Raw genomic sequence first — 23952 nt, forward strand, 5'->3', positions numbered from 1 at the left:
CCTATCGGGCCTAGTCCATCTTAACTTCTTGCCTCTTCCCCAAGCCAGCCAGCATTCTATTCTACATGGAACTTCCTCTACAGAAACAGTAAAAGAAAAACCCAAAGATCTCCTAAATACTCTTTCATTCTCTCCTCCTCCTCTCCACTCTCCCCTCCAATCCTCAGTTTTCCGATGTCGGTACGTTGTTTTCCGTTCTTCCATAAATCTGCAAATGTTTCTTGTCTGTAAAACCCTAATTTCTGCATGCTGTTACATTTTTTCTCTCTTAATTTTGTTTGGTTGGCAGATATTCGAGTACAATGGAAGTGCCATAGTAGCTATGGTAGGCAAGAACTGCTTCGCTATAGCTAGCGACCGACGACTTGGAGTAAACCTTCAAACAGTCGCAACTGATTTCCAGCGAATCTACAAAATCCACGATAAGCTCTTCGTCGGTCTCTCTGGCCTTGGCACTGACGCCCAAACTCTGTATATCTCACTCACGCACCAATTATCTTCTATTATTTTAAATTTTTTCCATATATATTTTTAAATTTTTTTCTTGGCCTTTTTTTAGAGTTTTGTTATTTTTGCATAAATTTTCAAACTTTGTGATATACGGTAAGGTTTTCGAATTGTAGAGATTTCTGTAGACTAGGCTAGGCTTTATAATTCACCGCATTAAAGAAAAAAGAAAAGGTTTGAGAGTGAACAAAAAGATTAATTACGCTTCATGCTTCAAGTCATGGGTTTTTTTTGTGATTATTGTGTGGCGACTTGGAGGTTGGATTGATTCTTGGGTTTGTGGGTGTGGTTGTAATAATGTGTAGGTATCAGAGGCTTGTTTTCCGTCACAAATTGTATCAGCTGCGAGAAGAAAGGGACATGAAGCCTGAGACTTTTGCTAACCTTGTTTCTGCTGTACTTTATGAGAAAAGGTTTGTTCAGTTTATGCTGTGTTAATTTGATTTTATTTAGGAAGAATGAAGTTTCGTTGTTGTAATAAGTAACAATAATATCTTTGGTCGCATATCAAGAATGCTTTGTGATGTTCAGGCATCACAACTAGCAGAAAGATCGATATGTCTGTAGCAGTCTGAGGTTCTCTGTGTCACATTTCATATAGAGCACTATATCGATATGTACATGAAAATGAAATGCAATTGATACTCTCTCAGGTTCGGTCCGTATTTCTGCCAACCTGTTATTGCTGGATTGGATGATGAAGACAAGCCATTCATTTGCACAATGGATTTCATTGGGGCCAGGTATGTTATACTTCTTTCATATTTTCTATCTTTTCAAACTTTAGAATCGCTTGTATGGTCTGTCAGCAACTGGAAATTGCTATGACCCATAGTGAAGGTAGCAGATCTTTTATCTTTTTATTTGTGGATTGGAAAAACATGGAGAGCACTATTTAATTTTTCTCTAATTTCTCCTGTTTATTTCGAGTAGTATCGTGTAATTACTTCTTGACATGTTGGAAACTCTATTTCAAGATCAAAAAATTAATTGATATTTTCTCATATATTTGCTTGTCTCTCTAGCTTCTTGTTGAACCATTGACTTTTAGGTTATTTCATGTACATTGGACAAAACCTGTAACTTGTCTTGAAAATCTCGGTTATGGATGTTCTTGGACTTTGTTTTCAAAGTTGTTCACTTTGATTATTGAAATTATGTGAATGCTGTCTAGGTACATGCCATTAATTACACTACCTATCTTATTGACATCATTAGGTGCGGTGTTTCCCATATAAGCAATGGCCTTGTGAAATAAACCAAAGTGCAGTTACCCTTAAATAAACTTATCTTCTTGATGTGGTGCTATCCTTATTTTAGTTGTAATATTTTCATTCTTTCCCACATGCAGGGAACTTGCAAAAGATTTTGTTGTTGCTGGCTCAGCCTCTGAGTCCCTTTATGGTGCCTGCGAAGCATTTTTCAAGCCTGACATGGTTAGTTAATTTAACTACTGATGATTTGAAGCTGATCTAAAGAGTATGGATTTTGTGACTTGACACCCATGGCATATCATTCTGCTGTTTGTGCAAGACAATATCAGCATCAAATTGATATACTTGCCAGTTAAAAATATAATCCTACTTAAGTGAAAACCATAATTCAATTATCTATGTACAATGTCTTTTTTTCTTGGTGAGTGTATATGCACTGGGCTGTAGCATAATTTTCAAGTTTAATTTCGTTACAAGCCAAGTTTGAACCATGGTATCTTGTGGTCTAATAAAAGAAAAGTTTACAAACATAAACTGTGTAGTTGTCATTAATTGCATCAATTGCCAGTCTAATGCATGAGCTTTGTTATGTCCCTTTTGCAAAAGAAGCTACCGGTATAATACTTAGATCTGGTTTGTAACTCTAATGGACATCTATCCCATATGTTTAAGTTCCCAAGCTGGTTACCTCAAACAAGCAATCAGTGATGTGGTTGGGCATTGCTATTATGATTGCTGAATGAAAGCCTCTTCTTTCTACCCTGTCATGAAAATATTTATCAACTGTTTGTTATGTTCTCTGGTCAGGAACCTGATGAATTATTTGAAGTTGTATCCCAAGCGTTGCTAGCATCAGTAGATCGGGACTGCTTGAGTGGTTGGGGAGGACACATCTATATTGTGTAGGCCTTCCATTTATTTCTCTTTCAATGCATATTCAAATAGTTTATCAAATTGTACATCTTTATGATAGTGTAGTATTGGATATAGCTTTCTGGCATTGAGTCTTTCAATTGTCGCTAGTCTTAACAAATTTTATGTTTATGCTTCAGGACCCCTGATGATATTAAAGAGAAAATCCTTAAGGGAAGGATGGATTGACAGCAGCCCCCCTCATGTCCAATAGGGCAGCAGATCTTTCTTGCCAGACCATATGCTTGGAGTTTGAATGGAAACATTCTGGTTTCTTTGTTAATGAAAGCTATTATTATGCAGCAACGGTTAAATTATGTGATTTGGATAAAATTTCAAAGTGCATTAACAAAGTTTAACTTTATTGCCAAGAAATGATGTTGTTTTGAATGCGGCCTTTACTTCTAAGATTGATATGCTAATTCTTGTTATGTTAGGTGGACTTACCATTCAATCTCATCATATGGATCGGTTATTTCCATGAGTCTGAAAGCCTAGAGGTGCGCGTGCATGGCAGCTATTTTGGCCGAATGATTGTCTGAATACTCGTGAAGGATTTTTCTGTTTTGCACTTGTAAGCAGAAGCCGGGAATCCAAAATTCACATGTTGGCAAACCGGAGGATGTGGTGCAACTTGTAAGTAATCACTGTGACAATCAGTAACGGTCCATGTGGCAATTTTTGCAATTTAACTAGGTTCTCACTCGTGATCATCTGAGTCCGTGGATTGCCAATCTGTTATGATAATTTCATAGGATCTGTGTAGACTATTGAGTATTTGATATTATTATTTGAGATTGTGTTATATATTGATTTTTAAAGTGTTTTTTTTTGGGAAATATATTAAAATAATATTTTGATATTAATATATCAAAATAATTTGCAATTAAAAAAAATTAATTTTTTTTTTAAAATACGGTTGAATTGCATGCCAGACACCTTCTAAGCTTGATAAAGTTTTTATCTGGATTGGGTCAAAGTAAATTGGATAAAAAAAATTGATTACGTTGGGTGTGGGTGATGGATTTACTCAAATTACACTTAATTTGATATTTTTACTATTTTTTTTATTAATACATATAATTATTATAAATTTATAAAACAAATTTAATCTTGTAATCTTCACTTATTAATTAAATTTTACATAATGAACCATAAAAATTCTTATTTTTAATATATATATATATATATATATATCTTTGTAAAAATCAATATAAATTTCCATCTTTTATAATTTAAGTTTAATTTATAATCATGAATATGTAATGATAATAATAATTAACGAAGAACATATAAAATTAGTATATTAGTTTCCTTGAGTATTTGTATCTAATATTTCTATATCAAGTATCAAATAGTATATAATGTAAGTTAGATAGTTGATATCTTAAAAAAAGTATATATAATATAAAATTATTTAACAAATAGTAAGTGCATGATTAAACAATATATATTTGATTTCTAAACATAAGATGTCTTGATTGATTTGTATACACAATCATAATAATTATGAATGATTTAGTATTCAATATGGATCATTATAGTTTTAATGACATAATTTTATGTTGCTAAATAACTTATAACATTAATTTAAAATGTAATTTAGAAAAATAAAATTATTGACCGGATACTAGTGAGAATTTTTGCACAAATTTATTATGATGTGATTTTATGGAGTGCTAAAAAAATAAATTAATAATTTTATGTTTTGGGTATTTGTTGAGAGGATCTTTGTACAAGGAAGACTTTGTATAGATTTTTATTTTTTTTTTAAAAAAAAAACCCTCATTTTGCATGAATATATATATCCGCTTGGAGCATGTTAAATTGATATGAAATTCCACATAACTACAATCTACCCCAACTGCATCTTTTTTTGAACTATTTTTGTGATCAGCTAAACAAAGAAAAACATTTCTTCCAATTTATTTATTTTATTATGTTGTTCTTCTGAACAAGTCTTCTTCTTTCTAATTAATATGTTTCATCAATATTAATTATCTTAATATCTATTCCATAGGATTGAGATCCATCACGAACCACGCTTAGGCATATATAAGATCCAGAACGATCGACTGGATGTGAGTTTCATAGAAATATAGTTTATTTTTTAAACTTAGATTTGTATTTTTTAAAACATTGATTTAAAAAGAATTAAAAACCGAGTTGGGTCAAGTACCATGGGGGTATTTGTTGGGAGGAGAAAGCCTTTCCATCCAGAGGGAGAGGCGGATTATGGATCTAGATATTCTGAATTAGAGTCTGGTGGATAAATTTATTCCCGTTTTGCTTGATTAAGAATTATTGTTTGTAAGACGGTGGTTGTAGCATCTAATCTTTTGATAGGCTGCCACAACAAGGGAAGGATTCATTTGGTTTTGCTTGTAAGACGGTGGTTTTGGCATCCATACGAGTTTCAAATACATACAGCTGCTTAGAATTGGGAGATTGCCGATACATACAGCAACGTCTCTACAATGCTTAGCCGGTTGAACTTTGGAATAAGATACCGTATAACTTACGGGAAATGGTCTTCCATTGCTTCATGCACGCACGAAGGCTTCCTCCTCCCTAAAGAAAGCACAAAGCTGCCTGTGTGTAAATTTGAGAAGAAAGAATGGTACAAACTTTAGTTTCTGAACTTTGAGCTTCCAGGAATCTGGAATTTTATATCTAACACACGAGGAATGGTTTTCCATTGCTTTGCATGGAAGTTCCCTTTTGTCTAAAGAAACTACCTAAATAATTCCTACCCCTGATCTATATATATGTCATTTATCCTTAGCAAAATCGATATTTCTGTCCTTGACTGCAACTATTTCAAGATATTATCAGTAGTCTTATTCGATGGACAATGATGGGAGAAAAGAGCCGGTGGAGGATGAAGAGAGAAAACAGGCATCGAGTAGGGTCTGTTATACCCAACTCGAACAGGTTCATTCAGATTTTGCAATAGCAATGGTTTTGCAGGAACAAGAAAGGGCTTTCACAATCCTCACAAGCATCGAAAGCGATAGTACCGAGGAAGAAAGTGATGAAGCTTCAAGTTCTGAAAGCGGTGCTGATGACGATGACTATGAGTTCTTTCAAAGCCATGAATTCGAATCTGAAATGGAATTTCTGGAGGAAGGACAGGATAGTAACAGCGATGAAGATATGGAAGAGGATGAGGTTGACCCAGACGAGCTATCTTACGAAGACTTGATTGCGCTGGGAGAGTTTGTAGGGCAAGAGAAGAGGGGACTGTCAATAAATGAAATCTCTACGTGCTTGCGTCCATGTAAGTATGAGTCTTTAGCAAGCAAAACTGGGACTGATCGGTGTGTGATTTGTCAAATGGAATATGAAGAAGATGAATCATTGGTAGCTCTTTCTTGTGATCATCCTTATCATCCTGAATGCATAGCCAACTGGCTTCAAATCAACAAGATTTGCCCCATTTGTACCACCGAAGTATCATCGCCTTATAAGAGTGTTTAGTTATTATCCATTTGATATGCGTTGTAAAATTCCTAAGATTCAAGATTAATTTGATCGTAACATTAATCTGCGTTCATGTACTCGATTGAAATAATTGTAAATCAAGAATTAAAGGTATGATAAGGTTTAGAATAAATTTTTGAACAAAACTCATGTATTCTGATGTTCAGGGTGGCTATATAATCTTACAATTACTACTTACTTACTTTGATTAAGATTTTTATCTTTATCTAACTAAAGTTTATCCTTATCTGACAAAGAATAAAACTAATTAACTAACTAACTCTTAGCAATAATAAAATTTTAATAAATATTGATATAGTATTGCAAAATTCTCATAATATTAGAACTCTTCCAAATTTTAAATTTTTATAAACTTAAATCCTTGTTGATATTGAATTCTAATACTTCTTTTTAATATCAATTATCATCATTCTTCCACCCTTTTATTTCTTTTAACGACACCCTATCTGTCGACATAATAAAATTTGTAAGAATATTCTTTGTTTTTTCTTAAGAAAATAGCAATTTTAAATTTATAATATTCCATGTTGACATAATAAAAACCATATCCTACTAAAAAAAAATGTTATTTAAACTTTGTTATTTTTTTTAAAAAAATAAACAACTTTTTTTTTAATATAAGTATAGAATGTTCAAGTTACAGGAAACTTTTTGATAATAACATTAAATAAGGTTAGCAATGGGTACCTGTGGGTTGGATTTTTTGATATATATTCCCTATTTATTATCCATCAAGTAAGAAATTTATATATTCATAAACTATTCATTATGTTTTGACCAGTCATTCTTCTCTTTTATTGTTTACATGATTCCTTCTAATCTTGTAAAAAAGGTTTAGTTATTTTCTCTAATCTTCAATTGTATTTCTTTTATTATTTATTTTATTTCTAATCTTTTAAAAAACAAAAAGATAAATAAAAATTTGTAAAATCAAGCGCTAATCCAATGATAATATTTTGTAACTCTGTGTAAACTGCATAGCAAATTGCCCAAAATAAACCATCAAGTTCAATTTCAAAGAAAATCAATGTCAAAATGATCAAATTAAAAAAAATACATAATTAAAAAAATCGACATTGTTCGAATTCATAGCGGCAATGAATCTCTCTTAATGTTTTGTTAATTTTTGAAGGAGCTAACTAAGGTCAATTGAATTCCATTTTCTATTTTAATGAACTAGAATTTTATAATACAACTGTAAGGAGCTCCCTAAGGTCAATGGATCTAGCTGGTACCTTGTAGATGAAACAGTGTTTTACTTCAGCCTTTTTGGTGTTTTGTTAATGTTAATTTCTCAAGGAGTTTTAATTTATAATATTATTTATGTCGGCATTATCCATGAATGAGTACCCTCACCCACTTGACCTTTTCTCAACTCACCTACCAGTCCATTCAAATGTTTGACTAATTTTGATAACTCTTACAATTTGACACCCGAAAACTTAATTGAAAAACTTTTTTTTAATAATAGACTAAATTGTAATTATAAATTTATAAGGACCAAAGACTTTTCTTACAGGGATTAATTTGCAATATAAAAATAAAATGAAAATTTTTAGAAACTAACTGAAAATATCAGTGTGCTGTTTGGATTTTATATTGATTTTTTTATGGCTTGTGCTCTTTTAACTGGATATGAATCTGTTAACTAGTTCAAGTAATTTTGCTACCCCGAGCGGTGCATCACTCCGACCAGCTTACGGTAGCGATAAATCGGCTTATGCAAACGGTAACCAACGAGTCCCGTTTAGGCTAATAAAATAGAGGAAATCCTGATTTATTGTTAAGAAGACAACGGTAACCTATTGAACAAATAAAATGATATTAAAAAAAAAAGAAATGCGAACGGATAATTATACTTGCCAGCAAAGAAAATATCATTGATTTTATCTTTACTCGACATTAAAAAATCAAAACAGAGAAGCTATTGATTTTCTGGGGTTGAAATATCTGGACCCATTTGAAGTCTGCTATTAGGAACACTCCATTTGCTCTTTAAAATAGTTTTTTTAAAATATTAAAATAATTTTTTCAGATTTTTTTAACACAGAACATCAAAAATAAAAATAAAAAACATTATTTTTTTAATTAAAAAAAAACAGATTTAAACGTACACCCTTTACTGTAGTGTGCGATGATGTGTCCCAACCCTCCTTCAACATGGCCGGAAAAAACAAGTTATTTTGGGCCGTAAACATCACTTTCACACAGCTACAAAACAAAATGCTATCAGCACAACAAAAGAAGCATGCGAGGGGAGCAGAACTTTCATGTCTTGTAATAGAGCATGCGGCATGGAGACGATGTCGATCATATAACGACAAAACTATAGGAATTTGCATTCCATTTAATTTTAAGATTTACTTTCTCTTCTTACCCTCTCTCCTTAAATCCAGGTATAGACATGGCGATTTAAGCTGAGTTGGACGGAATTTCCTTACGTTAAGCAAAATCATTATTTGTGTATTGTCTTTTTTATAAAAAAAAAAAAAAAAAAAACTATCTCGTAAGAAGGGATACGACGAGAGTTTGATATAACACTTTTCTTGTAAGTTCGATAATAATTGTATTGAAAAAGACCACCTTTCTTTAAACAAATTACTGACATTTAAAGTAAAAAAAACAGAACAATGATGCAAAGAAAAATAGCATAGGAGAATACAAACCTTAATGAAGAGTGAAAAAAAGAAGGATAATTTATGCTTTTTTATTTTAATAGGGAGGAAAAGATTAAGAGACTTCAAGTGACGTTTTCTATTTATTACATCATTAACTGGTTCTGTAAACTTTTATTTCAATATAGTGCTTCATCCATGATCAAGTCGATTATCCAACCTAAAAAATTTAAATTCAAATCTTGGGTTAAAAAATATTTGATTTATGATCCTACTATTACAAGCCGATTTAAGTTTAGTTTTTATATATATATTTCTTTTATTAATATGAGTATTCGAGCCACGCATCTCGACTAATCACACTGGCCCTGAAATTAATAATCATGTAACTCTCAAGTGATCATCCCATATATATATATACTTGCTATCTACAGAAATTAAAAAAAATTATCCCTTCATTCATGAAAACAAATACTATATTTTATCAGCTTTTCATTAGTAAAATGAAACCAAAAAACCTAAATAAACAAGTTAACCAATAGCAAAATAGAAACAGCGTGGCCATTAGTAGTCTCCTGCACAATCAATTCTTGGCAATCCCTGGAGTATTTTTTAGAGAACCAGAATGACGTATAAACCAGCAAATTAATACAACTGTAAACTACTTCCCCACAGTCCTGTCCAGCTCTAATGCAAAGTTGTAACCTTCAAAATCTCGAAGGGTATTGCATAGCCTTTTATAATATATATACACATGACCACGTGCTATATCAAAGCTTTGATCCCAAGCTGTCTGCGCTATTTCCAAAAACAAATTGATCCACACTGTAGATATCTTTTCAACTCGTCTATAACATATAAAAATGATATATATCCCGTCAAAAAAAACAAAAAACAAAAAAAACGAAGATCACGCTCGCTTGTTATATGCATAAAACAAAACAACCGAAAGACTTTTATTCGTGGGAAGTGCTGTCTAGCATGAATTGCCAACACCAATACTTCGTGGATGATCAAGCATGAATGTTGCGACATATTTAGCATGATGTAATGTATTATAATGGTACGTGTAATCCACCACTAGAATTTTTAAATTTATTAACAGAATTTTCTATCCGTATTTATTCTCGCAATCCATCAGCACAAATTTTACTGATAGGCTTATAGATAAAAATAATATATTAAAAAAATTATCGTCGATGATTTGTGGTCCGTCGATGAGTCTTATAATAATAATTTTACAGATGAATTTACTGATAGACAAAGCGCGCCAAAAAAAAAATTACATGTCTTATTCCGCCAGTATTTCCATTGATGAATATAACATATCACCGACAGAAAAAATATATGCATTTCATTGGTGATTTTTTCTACCAGTCGGTATTTTTATCACTGAATTTGACATATAACCGTCAAACATACCGTCTGTTATTTCATCGGTAAGTAAACAGTGACAGCGACATTTATAGTAATTTTTTAGTTTTATTTATTATTCACATTAAAATAATAACTTGGTTATTTCCTAACATAATAAATAAATAATTAGATTGTTCCTTTTATATATATATATATATGAAAAACTATCAGGGTATTGATGTCCTTATTGCTATGTCCTATTCGGCATTAATTTGTCAAAAGCAAAACAAAATATTTTTAGATAAATCTGTTGTAGAGACAATAACTATCTCTCACGATAAAACTGAGTGCATGATGCACAAAAATATATTCAAAGTAAGGATAATTAAGTGGATCTAAAGCGATCATTAAGTAATTATAATTATACGAAAACCCGATGGATTAAAAGAGATCACTAAAATACTAGCTAGGATTAAAAAAATTAAAAACCCATGTATTAAAATAGATCACTGAGTGATTAAGATTTTTTAAAAAAATCAATGGATCAATTTAGATAACTAATTAAGAGATTAATTAAGGTTTTTAGATAGAAAAAATTAATAAGCTACGAAAGGTCTAGAAAAATTACACTAAGAAAAGGGATAAATAAAGTTAATTATAAAAATCATAGAGATTGGAAAGAGTTTGTGAAAATGTAAGCTTAGAGAAAAATAGACTTTATTATATAGTAAGTATACTTAGAGAAAAGAGCCAGACCAGACATGAAAAACACCAAACATGAATAAAAGATTTACTAGAAGAATATATTTCCCCGATCCCGTTGCTTCTTGAATCTGCATCCATAAAGTCCACGGCAACCTTTTCAAAATTTGCGTAATTTGGCTTTTCTTTTCTCTAAATTTGACCGCTGATGTTCCCTCGAATGTCTGTATTTGGTATCTAAAAAATCAAATCCTGCAAAGTGTCCCAATTATTCATAATTAATTTATGAACGTTTATTTTGAATGTGAACAGCGCTAAACAAGGAACCTGATAGCTACTTATATCCTACCAGGCTACAGAACAATTTAATCACATCCTTGCAGTTATGTTCAGTATGCCAAACACACCCTCACAGCATCACCATGCAAGGGAATTCGGACTGACGAAAGAGTTATTTTGGCCCAAACTTAAACCGTATGCAGTGGAGAAGCATACATCATTTGGTACTTTACGATAAAAAAGATATTAAGAAAAAATTTCACTCGTAAGGGATGACTGCTTAGATAGATTATCAATATAATATTATAGAATAATATAAATTATATCTTCAGATCTTATCTAACAGTTTAAGTTATTGAGTTGAGATGGTTCTTTAAGATGGTATCAAAGTCTTGATGATCAAGTGATCAAGAGTTTAAATCTCATCATCTCTATTTATTTGATAAAAATTAAACACAAAGTAATGTGAGTATATACAAATTTCAAACTCAAAGAGCTTTCACTTGAAAGAATGCAGTGGAGAATAATATAAATCATATCATGGGACCACACCTAACAGCTTAAGTTATTGGGTTAAAAAGGTTCTTTAATATGCAGCAGTTAAGGAATATTTGTTTTTGTGTTTCAAAATCATTTTAAAAAAAAATAAAATTTTTTTATATTTTTTTTTTACTTTAAATTAATTATTATTTTCATATTTTCATATTGTTTAAATATACTAATATTTAAAATATTTTTTTAAAAAATATTATTTTAATATATTTTTAAAATATAATATTTTAAAAAATAATTAATACCAAACTAGTTTAATTCTAACAATTGACCGGTGTGGAAAGAATTGTGGTTCCTCGAACGGGGCTAGAGACAAGTCAAGGTTTTCCTTCTTTTTTTTGGTACTTGACAAGTTAAACTTTTCAAAAAATAGAAGGAGTGTCGTCCTTTGAAAGAGTGTTGCATGCAGCATTAAATCTTAATTAGGTACCTAATTTATTTTTTGAAAAAATGAGAATGGCGCACAAAACAACAATTTGATAAAGAGAAAAGTCTAGCAGGTGTTTAAACAGCAGTTTTATTTCTTACATTTCATTTATCATTGAATTATATAAAAAAGAGTAAAAAGTAAATACTGAAATAAAAATCACTGATAGTTAATGTTTTCAATTATTTATAATAAATTAAAAAACATGCAAACTCATTAAAAAAAATTATAGCCTGTATAAAAATACTGAAATTAAATTTTTTAAAAAATATTTTACAGAAAAAACATATAATATCGTAATCTAGATGGCCGCCCCGATCATAGTACCAATCACGATTCCCAAGCTGTCTGTACTCATTGTCATGAACAATTGATCCAGACCGTGGATCTAACTTTAACTCTCCCATAAAATCCAAAAATGGTATCCCATCAAGAGAATTCGATCCATTCGAATAATGACAGAAAAGAAAAGGCCATTGAAGACGAGTAAACAAAAACAACTGAAAGAATTCCTCCGGTTTATATTGGGTATTTGTCGTCAACCTCAAACCTTGGAGTGGTATTTCAGCAGTGCGGTGACTGTAAAAACGATCTGATCTTCGGGAACCCCTTTTTTTGTAAGGAAAAAGGTTAAAATGTTTTTTTTTATGTGGTAAGAAATAAATATAATTTATGATAATTTAAAGTCATATGTGGAATACCTAAAGCTTTTTTATTTTCTTTTGAACCACAAGCAAGCATTGGGTTTGAGGAAAGATTCTTCTGCCCCCAATTTAAACCTTTCAAATACATACGGTGCAAAAATATCGCACTTCATGTGATAATGAAAATCTATTTCAAGACTATAAAATTATCACACTTAAAAAACGAGTGGATTACATAACTTGATCTCTCTCTCTCTCTCTCTCTCTCTCTATATATATATATATATATATATATATATATATTGTTCTAGCGGTGAAAAGAAAAGGTAGCTGACCTAGCGACGTTTTTTTCTGGTGAGGGTAGCATCAAAATTAATGACAGGAAAAAAAACAGAGAATTGTTCGTTTAACCTGGACAAAATGCACCGTAAGAAAATGATAAAAACAAGGTCACGCCAGCCCGCAACGAATCTTGTTGATCAAGTTTTGAGGTGATGTGATGTTTGCAATCCACATTCTTCCAGGACACACCCACCTTCATTGACGTGGTTTTGAATCTTCTAGTTCAAACATTAATTTATTTGATTATATCCATGATCTCGTCTAGCTCATTGGATCGCAGTTTAATGTTAGATACTCTCACTGGTTATAAAGTTGACAAGCAACTTTTCTCTATGTTAGCTAGCCGCTGAATTTAAGTGCTATCATAATCGTTCGTTGTTGAATATTGTAATTCATGGTCTAATTAAACTCTTTGATTTCAGACTAGAATGTCCATGTTCGATGCATGTCGGCTGCCGGAGATTGGTAATGAAAAAGTGTTTCGACCTTCCCCAGGTGAAATCAGAATCAATCATCCAGTCTTTGGAATTGTCTGCGTAGACAAGGTAAGTTGAAGAAATGAGCGGAGGAAATAAGTAAATTTCTTTCATCTCGTGTCATATATAGCTTCATCATTCGTACGTGAGAGCAAAAGCCGGGATATCCGAACGCTTGTTTTTCAAAAAAGGATAAAATGCAGATGCGAAAGATGTGATATATATTATGCTAGATTGGTGTCGGTGATAAACCATGTGCAGTATCAAAACAAATAAACATAAAAACATTGTTCACACACAATTACTATATTTAAAAAAAAAGTGAGAAAAATCTGCGATTTGAGCTGTAGATTCATCTGAATGTAATAATATGGTTTTATTTAATTATATGAGTCATTAGATGTTGATCAAGAATTGATAATTGAGACACAAATAGCTAGCCACTCTCAATATATGCTCGTCGAATGCGATACTGCGAGAAATTCTTTTATAGTAGGATCTATTTATTAAGAAGTACAAGGTCAAGTGGAAGAATGATTTTTCAATGTAAATTTGTTTTCCCTTCACAACGACATATTAATAATTTTTAAAAAATTAATTTTAATTAACGAATATAAATTCATATTTATGAATATTGAGGTTGTCCAAACCACAACATCGATGATAAAATCCTCGATGAAAGTTCTTTTGTTTCAATAGGGTCAGGTTTTCAAAAATCCTGAATGAAAATCCATGATTGATGGGTGGTTCGGAAGGTTTAAGGTTAGTATTAACTTAAATATTTTTTATTATATTAATTCGGTTAGTTTTTTAATATTAATAATTTTTTATTATTTTATTACAGATTTCATTCATGAGTTTCAGGCGACTTTAAACCAACAAGTTGAAGCTCGGACAACCCATCTTGCTACTCAAATAGAACGATTCACTACTAAGGCGGCTGAACTTCGTCAATTGTACATGGAACTAAAATCACATATGGATGGTCCATGTACTCTCCCTTATTGACCCCACGATCCAAGCAAAGACCATCCTCCTCCTCCTACAGCGTCTCTATTCTAAATTAATTGTATTTGAATTTATAAATTTTTAAATTTTTTATAAATATTTTATTTTTATATCTATTTTAATTATTTTTTACTTCTGTTTAATAGATTTTTTAAAATATATATAGTTAAATAATTAATTACGGTGTTAACAATGGACTAAGCTTGTCGGTATATTCTAGAAAACAGAAAAAGAATTACTAGAGATGTCACTATTATTGTTGAATCACTGACTAAATTGCACACGATTCTTTTATTGATTATATATCAAATTCACCAAGAGAAATATTGATGGTGTTTATATCAGTAATAAGTTATATTCACCGATGAAAATATGACGGACTGAAGCGGATAAATTTTTATTTTTAATGTGGTCTTTTCATCAATAAATTCATCGGTAATTTTATTAGCAACAAACTTACCGACAAATTATAAATTACCAATAATAGTTTTTTCAACAAAGTATTTGCATTTATGAGCCGATAACTAAAATTTATACTAACAAAATGAAAATATAAATACCAATAAAATATTTATCTGTAAATTTAAAAATTTTGTTAGTGAACCTCGCCAAATACCACCTTTATCAAACCTATTGTGTCCTCTCTTCGCTTCACCGGGGGGGGGGGGGGGGGGGGGGGGGGGGGGGGGGGATACCAACTCCAAGAAGGAAAAGTGGTCATTGAAGTGGTTAGGTTATATGCGATGATAGTAATAACACATGTGAGTTCGTAAAATGGGAAATTTTAAGGAGAAGATTTATCTAGATGAACTACTTAATTTAAAGAGTACATTTTTCCTTTAGCAAACTCATAAGTACGAAGCGACATTTGAAAAATACTGAAGATATGCAAAACGAATTAATTAATAAAAAAAATAGAAATGGTAGAAATAATTAAGTCGAGTTAATTTTAACCTAGTCCTTGTGAAACTAATTAGATAGATAATCCTTGTGAATTCAACAACCATACAATTAATCTTTATGTTTTAAAATTAATTTATAACTTAGTCCTTTCGTTAATATGATCATTTGACTTTTATGATCATTTTTGTTCCTTTCGTTTTTTAAACAATTGGAAACGGAAGGAAAAGCAGATAAGTTGAGAAAACTTGATTTAATTTGCTAGTAAGTATTTCAGGGGAAGAGAACTTTCAAGCAACTATATATTGATTACTTCCCATAATATTGGCGTTGGAGTAATTATTGGTTGAGAGTGTCAATGTCGTTGTTTTTTAAAGTATGTTTTATATTAAAATAATATTTTTTATTTTTAAAAATTATTTTTAAAATCAGTAAAAAAAATTTAAATATATAAAAAAATTATTTTTTTATAAAAAAACTAAATTTTTATAAAATACAATTTGCTCTGTGTTCATTTCAAGTATCCAAAAAAAAAAGAGAAAAAAAAGAAAGTTGAATTAGCATATCTAATTGTCTTTGACCGGTCACCTTTCTCTTTCTCTTCCTGATCACAAGATCTAATAAATAATTGATCCTGGTCGTTTAAGCATTGACTATTCATTGTCTTAATCACTTTTTACGTCTCGTTCTTTTTATATTATAAATGGTCAAATAATTATATTTAATATTTATTGTTCTATATTAGTTATTTTATTAGATAAAATTGAAAAATATTAAAAATTAAAATATATTATTTTGTTTATAGTCAAACATTAAAAAGTATTTTTTAATTTATTTTTATAATATTACCAAACGCCAAAAAAAAAAAACCTTTACAAGATGTACTTTCCAAATAAAAGTATTTTTTTATCAAACAAGCAATTGCTAAGATACATTTGCGTTTTCCACCGATAGCTAACCCATAAATCCTCAAGACCTATGTGATTCACTCACTCGTAGGATCGTTTATCCGTTTAGGTCCCTCTATGGTGGTCGGTATTCATTTCATTGAATTGATTAGGATTGTCATCAGCATAACTATGCGCATCTTCATCTTCCAACCAATGACACATTGCCAAGTCATGAAAGAACGGACACTTTCACCGTAAAGGACCTTTTGTTAGGTCACTCATTGCGCCTACGGTGGGTCACTAGTTGCTCTTTTCTACACGTGTCAAACAATAAGATCACGCACCGCACGTATCATGAGGAAGTAGAGTACAGTATTATGGGTCCCATGTCAATGACGAGAAAGTCCTCGAACAACTGCGTGTCGCGATTTCATTGGAATAGAATTCGTTGTCTGTAGCTGCGACACATTGGTAGCCTTAACGGCCACCGAAAGTTGAATTTCATATGTCCACGTAGGGAACTAATAAAGTGTATAGTTTTGGAACTTTCAGGGTTCGTATTTTGACGCAGAAGAAGAAAATTTGATAGAAAGAACAATGAGAAAAGGTGAGCGTGGAAGGAGGTATGATTTGGCGGTTTCGGTGATTGCCGAGCAGCTTCTTGCTTTATCTTCATCCACATGGACGGTTTACATGTCAAGATTGAGATACCTACCAGAAAGTTGTTTATGATTCATTTCAGCTAAATAAAAAGAGGCCAAGCTTTTATGTGGTTCGTGTTACTATGCGTTTGTTGCAATCGGCCGCCTTGTAGAGTTGCAATTAGCTAGCTTTTCTTTTCCTTTTCCTTTTCCTTTTTCTTTTCCTTTTACCAACGTGTTTTATACATGTTTCTTTAGCTTAAAATCCATGCCAAAAGGTTAAAAACAAGGTGATAACTCAATATTTTATCGAGCTCAAATGAATATAGAACTAATAATTTTTTAGGTCTTGTTTTGAGTCACAAGACTCGACTTATTTTTTCTTGTAATCATTAACATAAAATGTTAAAATCAATGCTACTCATCTTTCTTGTTATCAGCTACCCCCTCCATTTCTTGACATGAGCAGGCTTTCTATAGGTTTCCAGTCATGGCTCTAATGAGTCTATTGGTGAAGATGAAAAACCAACATAAGTCATTGCCACCATTAATGCTGGCAATCAGATGTTAACAAGTTCTAAAAATATTAATTGTAGGCTCGATCTCTATACGCTCAAGAAACTTATCATAGACGAATAAAGTTATTCACCTATTAGGGTACAACTGATCTAGACCCAACTAATAGTAACTAAAAACTTCCCTTACAAATCCTTGAAGAAGAAAGATATACCCCAACACATACATACAAAAAGAGGATGTAAATTCAAAATGAATCTTCTTGTTTTTCCTTGTAATCTTTCATATAAGATTTTAAGGTAATGGATATTCATCTCACTAAACCTCTAGGTGTATAAAGATCTTTAAAAAGACCTATCACTTATCCCTCGTTAATGATATATAGGGGATATTTATCCTTCATTAATGATGTGTAAGAAATATTTATTCCTCTTTAATAAATGTGTTAGGGATATTTTCCCTCGATAATGTTATCAGGGCAAGATGACATTTCATCTCTCTCTCTCCATAAAAGAAAATAACTCAGGGGTTATAAATATCTTATGAATCCTTTAATTAAAGAGGTTCGCAATTTTTATTTTTTACTACATGTTTATTTTTTAGAATCTCTCTATAAGATATCATTGTTTTTTTCTTTAAAAAAGATACTCATTTAAACATCAAAAGGAACCTAAATCTATTAAATAAGATCTTTTGTAAGTATGAGCTACTGATTATCTTTAAAAAAGATACTCATTTAAACATCAAAAGGAAAAATTGATTAGATTGCTAAAACTAATAGATTAATCTATTATTCAAGATAAAAAATTTGTTTTGAAGCTACTAATTGGATTTGTTAGAACATTATTAGGAGGTAAATGATTATTTACTTTTTTATTCAATGAACATTGCAATCAAGATCATTGCTCCAAACCACGTAGTATCTCTATACACAACTCATTACAAAAATAAATTCATTCATCAACAAATTCATGAATTTAAAAAATATATATGTTTTATTTTAACTTTGTGAAAATTTTAAAACTAGCATATAGAAAAATTTATTTATTTTAAATACATAAAATAATTATGATAAATTGTTTAAAAGAAATTTAGTTTAAGTTGACACGTAATAATTTGCTATGATAACATTATCAAATAACAAAATAGTTTACCATGTTAGTTCACTTTTAACTAATTTACATGGTCCTATTAAGTTATGAGTGGGATAAAAAAAAATTGGAATATAATAAATAATATATAGGTTGTAAATAACTATTTTGCATTGTTATTAATTTTGGTTTAGCAGGTCAGCCTTAAAACTACTTAATTTGAGTCTTTATTCAACCCAAGTTTAAAATTAAATCATATTGGAGTTATCCTGACGTGACTCAGTTGACTTGATCGTTAAAAAAATAACTCGCTCAACTGATAAAAATAAATGATGAAATTGAAAAGAAAAAAAACTTGAGACACAACTTTTTGCATGACTCGGATTTAAAATTAAATCATGTGAAAATTGTTCCAATGTCACTCAATCAACCTAGTTGGTCCAAAGACAACATGGTCAACTGATTAAAAAAAAAAATTTAAGCTTGAAATGGAGAAGAAAATTGATAAAATTGGTAGGAAAAAAACATTTCGACTTAACGTTTAATTTTAAAATTAAACTATAAAAAAAATTTCTGAATATAATCTAATCAACTTAAATGATCTAAAAATAAATAATATAAATGACGGTTAAAAAAAATCTAAAGATTAAATTGAGGGCGGAAAGGAAAAATTTTAAAAACTGAATAGATGAATCTCCATAAAGTTTACCAAATTGTTTAGTATTGTAGGGTAAATTATTTCAAACATATCAAGAGAACAAAATTGATTACTCGATCGAATAATTAATCTAATGGTTCAATTCAATCGCTCGTTATTTATGCTACAGGTTCTCCTCTTCTTTTTCGTTTTATTTCTTCCCAACCAGAGAGAAGAACATAGTCTTATATAACAAGAACAAAAAACATAATCTTAAAGATCCATAAACAGAGCAATCCTCTGAGAGTCCACCCAAATCCACCGGTCAAGTTCATGCTCTCGATCTTCCTTTTTCAAGCCCGTGCCCAGTGCCTGAACTTGAAATCAGGTGGGTGGTCTTCCCGGAGATTGAAAACACATATTTATCCTTTGCTTAAGATTTAGCCAAAAACGCAATAAATTTTACAAGAAGCAATGAATCTCCAACGATTATCGTCATGTGCCGCAAGGACATCAATTAAATTGACAAGTCAATACCATTAATCTCTCCCGTGTTTTTCTACCATATCAGGATGCACAAATCCCCCTTATTGATCAACATTTTTAATTTTGTTCGCACTCATTCATGCACGTTCATGGTCACCCAACACACTGAATCATTATCCCTTTCCTTAGCTCACTCTTTTCTCATTGCCAAAATCACCCGTCCTAGCATGCTCGCACTCGCACTCGCACTCGCACGTGGCTCTTCCCCTCTCTGACGTGTACACTCACCTACCGTTTAACTGTCGGGTCCCTATCCAATAGAGCGCAAAGAAGCAAGGGATTTATAAAAACCTGGCCGATCCCAATAAGATAGATCCCAGGGACCAAGATTTTTATTTATTAATTTTTTTTTTTCGCTCGGACGACTGGGTGTATAGATAGCTACAGTCTACACTAACACCACAGTCCAAAACAAGTGTCGTAAGCAGTGACCAAATCACTCATCCTCTGTGAGCCATTGACACGCACGCATCCCCACTTCGTTACCTGCCACGTCTCACGCCAGAGTGGAAAATAAAGAAAAAACTGATCACTCACGTGTATTCTAGAACTCATCCCTGCCACGTGCCCCTCAATTTCTCCTATAAATTCATGCTTCTCCCTCGAATTTTAAAGTTTCAAGCGCCGTCACAGCATTAGACCACCTACAGCAGATAAGAAGAGCGACCAAGTAGAATAGAGAAGGAAGGGCAAAAAGGTCAGCCAAAAAATGACGGCGGCAACATTAGAGTTACCACCAGGTTTCAGGTTCCATCCAACGGATGAGGAGCTCGTTGTGCACTACCTCTGCCGTAAATGCTCATCGCAGCCCATTGCTGTGCCTATTATTGCTGAAATTGATCTCTACAAGTTTGACCCATGGGATCTCCCCGGTAATCAGCCCTTTTTGCTTTAATTTCTCTTTCTATTTCCTAATTTCTCAAAAAAAAACGTTTTCATTTTCTTGTTTTTTTAACTGTTTTGTCAAATTACAGGTATAGCCTTGTATGGAGAAAAGGAATGGTACTTTTTTACCCCGAGAGACAGGAAGTACCCTAACGGATCGAGACCGAATCGTGCTGCAGGGAGGGGCTACTGGAAAGCCACGGGAGCCGACAAGCCGATTGGGCAGCCGAAGACAGTTGGAATCAAGAAAGCTTTGGTATTTTACGCGGGGAAAGCTCCTAAGGGAGAGAAAACGAACTGGATTATGCACGAGTATCGTCTAGCCGACGTGGATCGCTCGGCTCGCAAGAAGAACAGCTTAAGGGTACGGTCTGTCATCTCGGCCATCCGTAGGGATAGTTTAGATATTTAATGGTTGAAGATGCTTCCAAATATGGACGTCGAGGTTGAAATGACTTTTTTGGCCTTTTCATTACGATATTTGGATTTAAAACAATTATTAACCTAATCACATACTCTTTGAATGATGTTGATGAATCCCTAAAATCAAGTAGACGTGATTAATCTCATCAGAATCGCAAAAATTGTGTTTTTAAATCTAATTGACTGAAGTTAAAAAAACAAGTGTGTCAATAGTGACTGACCGTGATTGTTGCTAGCTGTCACTCTAGCAAGTTGAAGCCATCGTTTTTATTTCTTTCTAGTTAAGGAAAATATTCCTTCTTATCTCTGGAAAATACTTCTTTTTGCTCCGACTTTAGATTATCATTTAACTATAATAACAATCTCGATTGTTTGCAGCTGGATGATTGGGTACTCTGTCGCATATACAACAAGAAAGGTACAGTTGAGAAGCAAGAACAGCATCTTAGCGTCAAGAAAGCGATTCCGACGGAGATCGAGGAGGATGAGAAGAAACAGGTTGTTTTGCTGCAGCCCCCACCAGCTCCGTCGTCGGCGACAGGAACGGTGAATGATTACATGTACTTTGACACGTCAGACTCCGTGCCGAGGCTGCACACGGATTCGAGCTGCTCGGAGCATGTGGTGTCGCCGGAATTCACGTGCGAGGTGCAGAGTGAGCCTAGGTGGAAGGAATGGGGAAACGTAAATGCCCTCGATAATCCTTACAATTACCTGGATGCCACAATGGATATTCCATTTGCGTCTCAGTTGCAGGGGGATAATCAGATGTCGCCGCTTCAGGATATATTTATGCACCTGCAGAAGCCGTTTTGAAGTCAGAATGGGAATTGATTGTGTCAAGAGCAAATCGCACGGTAACACGAGACTGAAGTCTGTGAGTGTGCGTGTGCGAGTGCTAGTGTTATGTAGTAATTGGAGTAAGTAGGGGTGAACAGACGGTCCCTGATGGATTTAGAGTTTGGGGGTGTGTATAGGGCAGCAGCAGTAGCATGTGTAGATCTATGGTAGTTCCCTTGTTGCTGTTGCTGTTGCTGTTGTCGTTGCGGTTATAATTGGATTCATATTTTGGAATAGCAGACTTGCCTTTCTGGAAACTTATTGTAGTTTAATTAAAATTAATATGAATATATATGTCCAATTTGTGTTTTTTTTTTTTTGTGAGAAATTGAGAATAGCCTTTAATAGCTATTATTTATGAAGCAATGAGACTCAGTTCAGTAACGTGTTTCGAGGCATTCGGACACTTTTACTTTTGCAGCACTTGTGTGTGGTTGAGTTTCACCGGGTTCAAAACCATTAAAAAATCGTGTGCTTTGTCAATCAATTATTCATATTGGATAATTCATAGTTGTTGACGTTTGGTACACTTAACCATTGGATGTGAGTGCTGGAAAACCGATCCCATTGTGTATGTGTGCGTGTGGTGGGAAAAAAAAGGGCACCTTTCCTAGATGAACGCAGAGAATTTTTTCCAAGGGGCAGTCGACTACTAGACTGTACTTACTATGTCATCCCGTTGTTAAAGCGTGGAGCGCGAGAGCCGCCCACATGGGCGGCTGGCGGGGAGAAATTACTATCGATTATTTGGGCAAAATTTATAATTTCACTTTTTTAAAAATACAACCTCTTTTGCCTTGTAGAAGTTCTATACTGTTTTTCACTTTTACCAAGATTTCCTTCTGTTTAACAAATTCGAGCTACAAAAACTAAAAGTTCAAAAAATATGCGGGTAATGAATTATTTGGTGGACGCAATCTCTCCTTGTAATGAATTATCAGGTATTTTCGGATAGGTTTTTTTATAATTCACATAAATACGGAACTAAAAGGTGGTTGTCATATCCATCATGCGACCGACTGTAAAGTCGATGGTGGGATGGAGAAATGAGAAATGGAGGGTCTTCGGTGTTGGGACAGCTGTACTGGTAGACGGACGGATTGTGCGTCTCATGGGCCGATTTTATATGACTATACCCTGGCACCTCACTGTATTTGCTCGAGCCCAACAGCTATACTGTTTTTTTTTTATTATTATTAATGTAGGTATTTGGATTAGCTTTGTGTGATTCTTGATTAATTTTATGAGTCGTAAAGTTAACGATTGTATAAGCCTTCAATGATCTTAAAAAAACTTGAATTTGATGACCCTAAAAAAACTCGATTAATTTTATGAGTCGTAAAGTTAATGATCGTATAAGCCTTCAATAATCCTAAAAAAACTTGAATTTGATGACCCTAAAAACATTTAAACTTGTGATCATGAAAAAACAAATTCAAAACTTCAAAACTTGACCAGTAGAGCTAATTAAAATCTTGACTCGATTTCATGATGCCAATACCTTCATGAACAATTCCAAGAGCATAGGGGCAGGTAGAACTGATTTTATCTCCATAAACACAAGACGAGAGGAGGAGGAGTGGATCGTCAACAATAAGATTTGCTGGTGAAATAGGCCCAGGACGATCGTTGTCTTCTTCAGTTCAAATAATCTCATTTTGTCCGTGGATAGGATAGGATGCATGGAGGAACTACTTTATCTGATTCGGAATGCTATCCCAGTATAAATGCACTCTTTGTCATCTCCCTGTGCTCCTGCGCCAATGTGCTTCGGACAACAATAAATCATAGCAATCACGGAAGAGAAAAGTCAATATTCTAGTCCAAAGAAATGTTGACGCGCTCACGATAGAAAGAAAGATCTTAAAACCATAAACCACCCCTCAAGAATTTCACAGCGCATCTACTTAAAAAAGGCTATTGCTGCTTCAATAAAGCTTGGAGAGCTCTTAAATGAAATAAATTTCCAATTTATCTAATGTTATTGCCATTGATAACAAGTATCCTATTAATTAATCTCTTCTATTTACTTTGAAAAAAAAACA

At 32.7% G+C, this 23952-nt stretch overlaps 3 protein-coding genes across 3 annotated transcripts; all 3 read left to right on the top strand.

The window, feature by feature from the left end:
• The first annotated feature begins 19 nt into the window (after window positions 1–19).
• Window positions 20–3454, top strand: LOC133691286 (proteasome subunit beta type-3-A-like). The gene is made up of 7 exons (XM_062111716.1): window positions 20–180; window positions 290–471; window positions 813–920; window positions 1161–1250; window positions 1859–1943; window positions 2529–2623; window positions 2774–3454. The coding sequence occupies exons 1-7, from the start codon at window positions 175–177 to the stop codon at window positions 2820–2822; spliced, it is 615 nt and encodes a 204-aa protein (XP_061967700.1). The 5' UTR covers window positions 20–174; the 3' UTR covers window positions 2823–3454.
• Window positions 3455–4799: 1345 nt separating this feature from the next.
• On the top strand, window positions 4800–6189 carry LOC133691895 (E3 ubiquitin ligase BIG BROTHER-related-like). Its single transcript, XM_062112515.1, has one exon. It carries the CDS (start codon window positions 5481–5483, stop codon window positions 6111–6113), a length of 633 nt encoding a protein of 210 aa, XP_061968499.1. The 5' UTR covers window positions 4800–5480; the 3' UTR covers window positions 6114–6189.
• A 14171-nt stretch (window positions 6190–20360) lies between these two features.
• LOC133692783 (NAC domain-containing protein 2-like) lies at window positions 20361–22164 on the top strand. The gene is made up of 3 exons (XM_062113929.1): window positions 20361–20631; window positions 20734–21008; window positions 21446–22164. The coding sequence occupies exons 1-3, from the start codon at window positions 20469–20471 to the stop codon at window positions 21881–21883; spliced, it is 876 nt and encodes a 291-aa protein (XP_061969913.1). The 5' UTR covers window positions 20361–20468; the 3' UTR covers window positions 21884–22164.
• Window positions 22165–23952: the final 1788 nt, after the last annotated feature.

Source organism: Populus nigra, chromosome 4 (assembly GCF_951802175.1).
Source record: "Populus nigra chromosome 4, ddPopNigr1.1, whole genome shotgun sequence".
Taxonomy (NCBI): Eukaryota; Viridiplantae; Streptophyta; class Magnoliopsida; order Malpighiales; family Salicaceae; genus Populus; species Populus nigra.